This window comes from Bidens hawaiensis, unplaced genomic scaffold (genome assembly GCF_021521415.1).
Source record: "Bidens hawaiensis isolate Kalapana, Puna unplaced genomic scaffold, B.hawaiensis_p1.1 tig00026194_1, whole genome shotgun sequence".
NCBI classification, from domain to species: Eukaryota; Viridiplantae; Streptophyta; class Magnoliopsida; order Asterales; family Asteraceae; genus Bidens; species Bidens hawaiensis.
Window position 1 is genome coordinate 170,710 of NW_027494214.1, and position 10,655 is coordinate 181,364.

At 40.3% G+C, this 10,655-nt stretch overlaps 1 protein-coding gene across 1 annotated transcript; it reads left to right on the plus strand.

Moving 5' to 3' along the window:
* The first annotated feature begins 3,386 nt into the window (after nucleotides 1-3,386).
* Nucleotides 3,387-3,830, plus strand: LOC143573087 (uncharacterized). The gene has a single exon (XM_077058067.1). The coding sequence runs from the start codon at nucleotides 3,387-3,389 to the stop codon at nucleotides 3,828-3,830; it is 444 nt and encodes a 147-aa protein (XP_076914182.1).
* The last annotated feature ends 6,825 nt before the right edge of the window (nucleotides 3,831-10,655 follow it).

Consider the following 10,655-nt stretch of genomic DNA (forward strand, 5'->3'; position numbering starts at 1 on the left):
CTTGAGCACACAACACAGTAGAAAGAATAATCTTTCTGGGAGGGCACAAAGAATTATTATTTCGTGGAACACTACACCAATTAGACCAGGCATCTTTTGAAGACTTTGAAGAAAAAGGCATTAAGGTTCAAGAACGGTTTGCTTTTCTGGTTTGTTTGTATTTTGGTTTTAGTCAATTATTATTATAATAAAATTCTAAGTTGAGACAGGTCTTCTATGGGTTATGTGTTGCTATTTGTTTTTGACATGATTATGGTTATTGGCTAAACTTTTTAGAACCGTCTAGGTTATGGTTGAATTATGATTGTTTAACGAGTTTTTGGTTTATTTAATGAACATGTGTTGAGTTTTTAAAGTAAAGTTCTTATTTTTATTATTTAGTTCCGTGATATACTACTTTGTATGATAATATTTTGGTCTTATATTAAACCCCGTGTGATCTCGTCTTGCAGGAATTAGTTTCGTGTCGGTTTAGAGTTGCATGTTTTACCGTTTACTAGGTGTTTTCGGTTCTTTTATGGTCTAGCTAGCCATAGGGTTTATTTGGTCAAGTTTGTCTAACTCGGTAGTCCATCTCTTTTTAGTCCTACCCGGATAATTAGAGTCGCCTTGTCCTTTTGCTTAGCCGTTTTGGGTTGGCCGTTGCGAGACATCGATCGGTTCGTCTTTATTAGGCTAGGTTGAACTGTAAGTTGAGTTACTAAATGATTTAAATTGAATTATCCCTTTTTATTTCTAGATTTGTTATGAATACGGGTCTTAGAGGAAATTGTGACATTGAGACCTACCCGGAGATTTGTCATTAGGATACGTTAAAATTCTCACCGATACTTGTTAAGTGTTTTCTAGAGTTGTTTAGGGGTTCATTAGTGAGACTTACCCGGAGATCTAGTTGCCCTTCGTCTCTTTAGTTTACCTATTTTTAGAACTCGGTTACACATGTTCGTTAATATCCAAGGCTCGTTGATCATCATTAGGATACCCGACCTAGGTGGTTCCTCTTCATCATATTCGAGAGCTCCGTTAGTGCCGTTAAATTTTCCCGTTAGTTTCGTTAAGTTAGGTAAGTAAGTTAAATTAGTTTAAATTAATTTAAATTAAATAATAATAAAAAATTAAATATTTTTTTAGGGCAGGACTTAGTTAGGGTTTAGTATCCGAGCCACCTCTAGTGTCCTTGAGTTCGATACCCGGACTTCCTTTCTCTTTGCTACACGTGATCGGTACACTTGCCGATTGTGTGAACTAGGTTAGGTTGTTTGGATTTTAAAGCTTAGTTGCGAACTGCATTTTATTTATATATATTTTCGCATATCAAGTTTTTGGCGCCATTGCCGGGGACACTTTTAGAGGCGATTAGAGAACGACCCGAGTTGGGGACTTGCCTATTTGCTATTTGTTTTATTTGTTTTTAATTTTTAGTTAAAACTAGTTTAGTTAGTTTAGTGCCTTATTACTTATTTTTCACTTAGTATAAATTTAATTTTCTTTTATTTGTAGTTAGTTAATGCGACGTACTCGCTCTTTAGGACCACCTGAGTTTTCAGGATTTAAGAACCCGAGAGAGAGCTTCGTGAGAGGCGCCGTGCTAAATCATCAGTAAGTGCTCCTTCATCTCCTACTTCACTTTCTGCACCTATTGACGTTAGAGATATGGCAGACCAGCCCGTTAGGAAAGTAGTTGCCGACTACGGTAAACCGTCCACCACCATCCGTAATAGCATCACTATACCGCCTGTCGATGGGAATGCAAACGGGAACTTGGCAATACCCTCCCACGTCGTCCAGCTGATCCGAAGCTCAAACTAGTTTCACGGGCTAGCACACGAGGACCCGTCCAATCACATCTAGATGTTCGTTCAGACTTGCAATACTTTCAACATCGGAAATCTTAGCCTTGAGTCCATTTATCTCCGTTTGTTCCCATTCTCTCTCACTGATAGAGCCTTCAAATGGCTTAAGTCTCTGCCGACCGGCTCCATCACCATTTGGGCTGGTTTGCAAGAGAAATTCATGAATAAATTCTTTCCCCCTTCCAAATCTGCTCGTATCTGCAATGAAATCTGTTCTTTCCGTATGAGGGGTGATGATCTTTTTGTGAGGCTTTAGAGAGATTTAAGGACCAGCTTCTTAGTTGTCCTCATCATGGTCTGGAGACATGGATGCTCGTGGAGAAGTTTTATAATGGGGCGACGCAACATACTCGAGAGATGCTCAATCAGACGGCCAATAGAAATCTGCTGAAGAACAAACTCCCTGCCGAGTGCTTTGATCTGTTCGAAGACCTTGCCGCGAGCTATGAGGGGCGAGAGACTAAGGCCCCAGCCACTACTGCCAAGGGATTGTACGAAGTAGATTTGAACACTTCACTCCAAGCTCAAGTTGACTCGTTGAAGAAAATGGTGAATGACCTTACGGTGAAGAGTGTTGCGAAGTGTGGGATGTGTAGAGGTGGCCACGATACCATCGATTGTCCAGTTCCCATTAATGAGAATCAAGAGGCGGTTGACTTCGTCAACAACGCCTCTCGATTTCAAAACCCTGCCTTTGGTGGGAACACTGGCTAGAGAAATCAGAATAATGTTCGTGGAGGCCAACCCGGTGGTTATTAGCAGCAGCAGCAGCAGCGTCGAGAGAACCTATTTGCACCGAGCGGTTCAGGCCAGGGGAATGCAGAGCATGATGTTAATGGTGAGAAGAAATCCTCATTGGAAGAGATGATGATGGAGATCTTGAGGCGAGATGAACGTAGCCGAGCGACAAACGAGGCGAAATTCGTGGAGCATGATGCGATGTTGAAGAACCAAGCCGCGACTTTAGCTAATCTTGAGAGGCACGTTGGAGAGATCGTGAGTCAGTTATCTGAAAGAGCACCAGGAAAACTGCCGAGCAACACAGAGACAAATCCACGATGATTCGCTAAAGCAGTGACGACTAGGAGTGGTGCAGGGGCACGTGACGAGCCCGTTATTCAGGAGGTGACTACTGGAGGAGTCTTCGAGGAGCCTGTGGTTGATGGAGAGGAGCAGGTGGAAGAGGAGATTCAGATGGAGTCTCCACCGGTCAAGGTGCATCAGAGGCGCAACCCAGCAAGTACATCACTGGCCGAGAAGCAATCCAATTCACTACTAAGAGTTTTTAAGCCCAAATTGCCATATCCCGGGAGACTTCAGATGGACAGAGACGAGGAGCAGAACGCCAAATTCTTAGAACTCCTTAAGCAACTTCATCTAAACGTTCCATTCCTTGAGACATTGACTCAGATGCCTAAATATGCCAAGTTCCTCAAGGACATTCTCACTAATAAGTAGAAGTTAGCTGAAGTCTCTCCCGTTCCTCTTAGTGCTGGATGCTCTGCTGTTCTGCAGAGCAAGTTGCCTGAAAAGATGGCCGATCTTGGGAGTTTCACGATTCCTTACATCTTAGGCGATGATACGGTTAGTCATGCATTGGCCGACCTTGGGGCCAGCGTTAACCTTATGCCATATTCTGTTTTCAGTAGATTAGGTCTGGGTGAGCCGAGGCCCACGAGGATGAGCATTCAACTGGCGGACCGATCCGTAAAATATCCGCGTGGGATTGTTGAGAATATGCTCATTCGTATCGGCAAGTTCATCTTCCTGGTGGACTTCGTCATTCTTGATATGAACGAAGACGGTAGCGTTCCGCTCATTCTAGGCAGACCTTTTCTTGCTACTACGCAAGCGTTGATCGACGTTCGCGATGGTAAATGGATTCTTCGAGTCGGGGATGAGAACGTCACGTTTGACGTTCGACAGTCACTCAAGCATCTCAAATCCGCTGATGACCCCTATACTTTATTGATATGATCATTACTCATGTGGGGGAGTTTTTCAATGACATCTGTGGAGGCTTCGCCTTAGACACAAAAATTCTAAATAGGGAGATTCCAGAGGTTGAGATAGTTGCCATGACCGAACAGCCATTTGATGCTGACGCCGAGTCGTCCTCCCTTGATTCTGACATATCGACTGAGATCGTGCGAGCTGATCCGAAGGACCGACCTTCCGTCGAGAGTCCTCATTTTTCCTTGAAACTTAAAAATCTACCCACTCACTTGGAGTACGCGTTTTTGGATGAGGAGAGGAAGTTTCAAGTGATTATTGCTTCTACACTGATGGAGGGCGAGAAGATGAAGCTATTGAAGGTGCTCAGGGCGCACAAGGTGGCCATTGCTTGGAAGATTATCGACATCAAAGGTATAAACCCCTCATTCTCCACTCATAAAATCCTCATGGAGGATGATCTCAAAACCTTCGTTCAGCCTCAGAGAAGGCTAAATCCGAAGATGCAAGAGGTGGTGAAGAAAGAGATTATCAAACTCCTTGATACAGGGATCATCTTTTCTATTTCTGATAGCGCCTGGGTTCGTCCGGTTCAAGTGGTTCCAAAGAAGGGTGGCATGACTGTCGTCACCAATGAGAGGAACGAGCTCATTCCCACTCGAAATGTGACTGGTTGGAGAGTCTGCATCGACTATCGCGGACTGAACGATGCCACCAGGAAAGATCACTTTCCTCTTCCATTCATTGACCAGATGTTGGAGCGTTTGGCAGGTCAGCAGTACTACTGCTTTCTTGATGGTTTCTCTGGGTATTTTCAGATTCTTATAGCTCCAGATGACCAGGAGAAAACCACATTCACTTTTCTTTACGGCACGTTTGCCTATAAACGTATGCCCTTTGGACTTTGCAACGCTCCAGCCACATTTCAGAGATGCATGGTGGCTATCTTTCATGACATGATCAAGGACTCTATGGAGGTTTTCATGGATGACTTTTTGGTATTCGGGAGTTCCTTTGATCATTGTCTCTCCAATCTTGAAAAGATGTTATCTCGTTGTGTTGATACCAACCTAGTCCTTAACTGGGAGAAGTGTCATTTCATGGTGTGCGAGGGCATCGTCTTGGGGCATCGAATCTCGAGTTCGGGGATTGAGGTAGATTGAGCTAAAATTGAAACAATATCTAAACCCCCCCCCCCACTACTTCCGTGAGATCTATTCGAATCTTTTTGGGTCACGCTGGATCTTATCAAAGATTTCTCTAAAATCGCGAGACCCATGACTAAGCTTCTTGAAAAGGATGCCTCATTTGTCTTTTTTGAGCAGTGTATCGAGGCGTTTGATCTTTTAAAAGACAAACTCGTTAACGCCCTGATCATGGTTGCTCCCGACTGGATGTTACCATTCGAGTTGATGCGTGACGCAAGCGATTATGCAGTCGATGCCGTTCTTGGACAGCGGAAGGAGAGACACTTCCATCCGATCTACTATGCGAGCCGGACCTTAAACGACGCTCAGGAGAACTACACCACCACAGAGAAAGAGCTTCTAGCTGTGGTGTTTGCATTCGATAAGTTTAGGTCCTACCTTGTTCTGTCTAAAACTATTGTTTACACGGATCATGCTGCTATTCGATATCTCTTCAGCAAGTAGGATGCTAAGCCTCATCTTATCCGTTGGATTCTGCTGCTGCAAGAGTTTGATATAGAGATCCGTGATAAAAAGGGGGCCGAGAATGTGGCGGCCGATCATTTGTCATGCCTAGAGAGAGGCGAAGTTGAAGATGAAGGTGTCGAGTTTGATGATCGTTTTCCTACTGAGTGTTTGATGTTCGTAAAAGCACAAGATGCTGGCTACCCTTGGTTCGCCGATATCGCGAATTTTCTTGTCGACAGGTCTATCCCGAAGAAGATGTCTCACCAGCAAAAGAAGAAGTTCTTTGCTGACGTTAAGTTCTACATCTGGGATGATCCGTATTTATTTCGTATTGGTGCCGACCAGCTTGTTAGGAGATGCGTGGATGCTAAGGAGGGATGGCAGATTTTGAGCCATTGTCACGAGGGACCGACAGGAGGGCATCACGGTGCGAGCCTCAGTGTTTAAGGATGCACATACATTCGTTAGAGATTGTGATTGTTGTTAGCGTATTGGTAATATCTCATCCCGTAATGAGATGCCCCAAAATTTTTATTCAGGTTTGCGAGGTCTTCAATATCTGGGGTATTGATTTCATGGGCCCGTTCCTGTCATCTCATGGGAATAAGTACATACTCGTGGCTGTTGATTATGTCTCAAAGTGGGTCGAGGCCAAAGCCTTACCCACGAATGACGCCAGGGTTGTAGTGAGATTTCTTAAGGCTCTTTTCTCCCGGTTTGGTGTTCCGAAAGCCTTGATCAGTGATCGAGGTACTCACTTTTGCAACGTGCAGATGGAGAAGGCGTTGCATAGCTATGGGGTCACCCATCCGCTTGCGACCGCCTACCACCTACAGACTAGTGCGCAGGTGTAAGTGAGTAACCGGGGCATTAAACATATTCTTGAGAAGACGGTTGGGCTAAACCGAAAGGATTGGTCCGACAAGCTAGATGACGCTCTGTGGGCCTTCCGTACATCGTATAAAACTCCGACAGGTTCTACACTGTTTCGGATGATTTATGGGAAGGCTTGTCATCTATCCGTCGAGTTGGAGCATCGTGCCTCGTGGGCACTTCAGACGGTTAACCTCGATCTTTCGACTGCCGGATATCATCGTTTTCATCAGCTGCATGAGTTGTAGGAGCTTCGTGATCACGCATATGCGCATTCATATAATTATAAGCAGAGGACTAAGGAGCTGCATGATCGAAAGTTATGAGGTAATAAACAGTTCAAGTGTGGGGACACCGTACTTCTTTTTTAATTCTCGGTTGAAATTATTCCCGGGAAAGCTTAGGTCCTGATGGGCTGGACCATTCGTGGTCAAGGAGGTGCTCCCGTATGGTACGGTGGAGATAGAAGATGCAGCTGGATGTTTCAAGGTAAATGGTCATCGTCTTAAGCATTATTTAGGTGAGAAATCGATGGAAACTGAAGACGGGGTCATGTATCTCGACTCATTCCTCGACACTTAGGTGTGATGAAGGGGTCAGGCTGAGGACCCGCTAAACTAAGCGCTCTCGGGAGGCAGCCCGAGTTGTAGAGTTTTGTAGTGTTTCGTTTATTTTATTTTCTGTTAAGGATATTTCTCTATTAACGATCGCTCATACTCAATCTCCATTCGAGTCGGTCAATTTTAGGGGTATTCTATATAAAAATAAATCAATAAAAAAAATCATAAAAAAATAAATACAAAAATATGTTTAGTCTTATATTTTCTTTTTATTTTGTACGTCGCCATATGCGAGCGAGTGTGGTTTAGTACAGTTGGTATTTATTGGCATGATAGCTCTGATGGCGTGGTGGAATTTGCTCCCGAGGATCACAAGATTAAAAGACACCACTATTTACCAGGGGAGTATTAGTTCTTTTCTTTCTTAGTTTTAATTTTGTAGAATATTTTTATTTTATTTTTCTTTCTTTTCCTTATTCTCATCGAGGACGATTTCGTTCTAAGTGTGGGGATTGGATTTATTTTACTTAGTTGTAGAAAGTTTAAAAAAAATTTGAAAAAAATAGTCCCTTGAAATTTGTTTTCTCTACGTTAAACAGGAAATGATATTATTACCGAGTAGTGTTTGTTTCATAACTTCTTGGTGGTTTAAATATATATATATATATAATAAATAAGAACGGTGCCCGTTAGACCCGCACGTAGTATTTTGTAACCGAACAGTTTAGACTCAGTAATCGATGTGCTGGTAGGCTCAGCCTCCAAGAGTGAAATGGCGGTTTGGTTGTTGACTTGACTATAGAAAATGGGATGAAAAGGCGGGCCATACTCAAGCCTTATGTTTAGTTTGATCGTAAAATTTAAAAATTTTATATAAATTGGAATAGGCTAATCATGCGATGCTTGGGTAGGTTTAACATTAAGGTATGCCAAAGTTGCCTGTGATATAAACATAAATTTCATGCTTCTAGTTTTAGTAGTTAACACTTCATTGGCGTATGATTTTATAACCTTAAATCCTGTATTGATGGGATGCTCCGGGAGACGGACACCATGGGTCTTTATGCGATATATCATCTGGGTATTCATATCTCCTAAGTAGATTTATGAATATTAAAAGACTTCAAAGAGCAAACCCGCAGTTTATCTGCCAAACATAAGTCAATAAACATGATCACCTCGTACTTCAAAGTACAAACACACTACTGACTTGATCATCCACGCTGTTAGTCATATGGGGTCCCCTTGCTCGCGCCCTATTACCATTAGGAAATAGGCCACAAGGGACACGTCATATTGTAAGCCCTACAGATGAATTTGTGCATACTCACCCTTGGAGATGGACTTTGGGGTATTGCTTGATAACGGGGGTATGCCATGTAGTGGGGAACACTTACTAGTTAGCTACTTAAACATACATTAATCATATCTAATGGCTGCTAGGTAGACCTTAATGCTTAAGCTTGGGTGGATAAACAATACCCTTGATTGTCTTTAGCTATTCTTAAAAATGGTACATCATGTTTTGATCAACTAGATATAAGGTTTAAGTCAAATTGGGGTGGCTCGGGTCCGGTATGGTTCTTAATTGTGGGTCCCACTTAGTCATTCAAATTGATACAATTGTCGCACCTTATTTGCCTCGGTAAGTATTGGGGGCATGAGTTTAAGTGGATAACAATACCCGCAATCGACCTTATCTAGCTTATTAGGTGAAGGTTTGAAGAAATATTTGGGTAACGGGTCACTTGTTCTAATAATAATAATAATAATAATAATAAATAAATAAATAAATAAATGAAACCAAGAGTGGTCGGTTGAACTCGGTTATGATCCTGTGTAGAAGTCTTTTTCAGGGACGAAAAAGGTTTAAGTGTGGGGATATTTGATGTGGCCTAAATTATATATAAATACTATAGATATTTCCTACACTTTAAGTATTTTTGAGCCAATATTTTATTAAATATTATTATTATGTGGTTCATATTTGAGCTTTATATGATTTCATGAGACTACGAGCTAAAATTGAGTGCTTAGTAAACTTTAGGTCAACAAAAATGAATGAAGTCATTATTATTTTTGTTACATTGAATAATTAATATTATTGTTTAATTAGCGAAAGTGATTGTTGATATAAATTTTGGCTTATGACTTTAAATCTCAATACATATTAATCCGATTTGTTTTTTTTTGTTGATATAAATTCTGTTGCCAACTACAGATCATATATGTAAGGATCCAAACACATATCTATTTTAGCTTGAGTGTCTAATACTACCTTATATCAACATATTTTAAAGGATTTGAAGCAATCCTCATATCAATACTTTTGTGACTCTTTAAATATAAATATCCATAATTTTAAAAGATTATATACTTTGTAAAAAGGTATAAGTATTCACATAAAAAGGGTTGAGCGTATTCACCTTCTGATGAGTTGTTCAATTAACAATTTCTCTTATTTGATGAACAATTACCTAGGACCTATAGTTTGAGAATAATAGTTTAATAATTTATCTAAATCAAATGATCTAGCTTCACACCCTTAGTCCGATTTATAGCTTTAAACCTTGATAAATCATTTCTTTTTATATAAAAGTCATGTTTATTTAAAAAGATTACTTTTGTTTGTATCACGTTTGGTGTGACATGTTTTGGTCTTATAGGTTTGAGTACTCTCATCTAGCTCTCCATGAAAGTAAATGGGTCCCATGTTGATTGGAATTTATATGAATTGCTTTCCTAAGACAAGAAACTCAACTACCAGTATTGTCACCCTTCTAGTTACTACATGTCTGTCACGCTTTTCTGTTTAATTATTTATAAATAACTTTTATATAATAGAAATAATGTTATTCCTTTAGAAGAAAGTCAGTTGGCAATAACCTTTGTATGTAAAACTTTATGTGTCTTAATAATAAAGAAACGTTTACTTTTGTAAATATTTATATATAAAAATCTTTATTATATCTATAAACTTTCCTAGGTTTAGGCTATACCCTCGACTAGGATCCAAGCTATGAATTGACATATCTTAAACATAACTCTTACATTAAGATGGGACGAACGAGGAGTACTTCAACTATACGCTGGGTGTTGGTGTATGAAACGTTGAAACTCTAGAATGGCGTCAGGAATCCAACTCGGTGGCACAAACTTCGAGAAAGTGAGAATGGTTTGGTGTTTGGGATGCCACAAATGAGTAGCCCATGACCTATATTTATAGTCGTTTTCTTTAATATTTCAGACCCAGACCGGACATTGACCAGGATGGGTTATAGGGTCACAGGTCGGACCGGGCATTGACCTGGGTGATGTCCTATATAATATATTAATCTATAATATATATAAACGAAAACCTAAAAATCCTATGTGTCGCGATGTGGTCGCTTCCCTCTTTTATGGAAGCCACCAGATTTCTTGATTTTTAAATGAAGACCTCTCATTGATTTAATCCAAATTCATGGTATGGGTTTTACCAAAACCTGATAGCTCTTAAACGGGTTACAACATCTCATTAAATTAAAAATTAATTTTACCAATTATTTGATATGAAAATCCTACAAAATAGGAATACTAAAATTTAATATCCAATTTAAAAAGAAAAATATATTATTTATAATTAATAAACAATTTTATAGTAAAAAACATAAGTGGGTCATGGGTCACCAAATTCAGTAGCTTTTAAACGGGTTATAACATATCATTTATTTATAAAACCCTTTCATCATCAAACCTTAAGTATATTATTAACTTTCTTA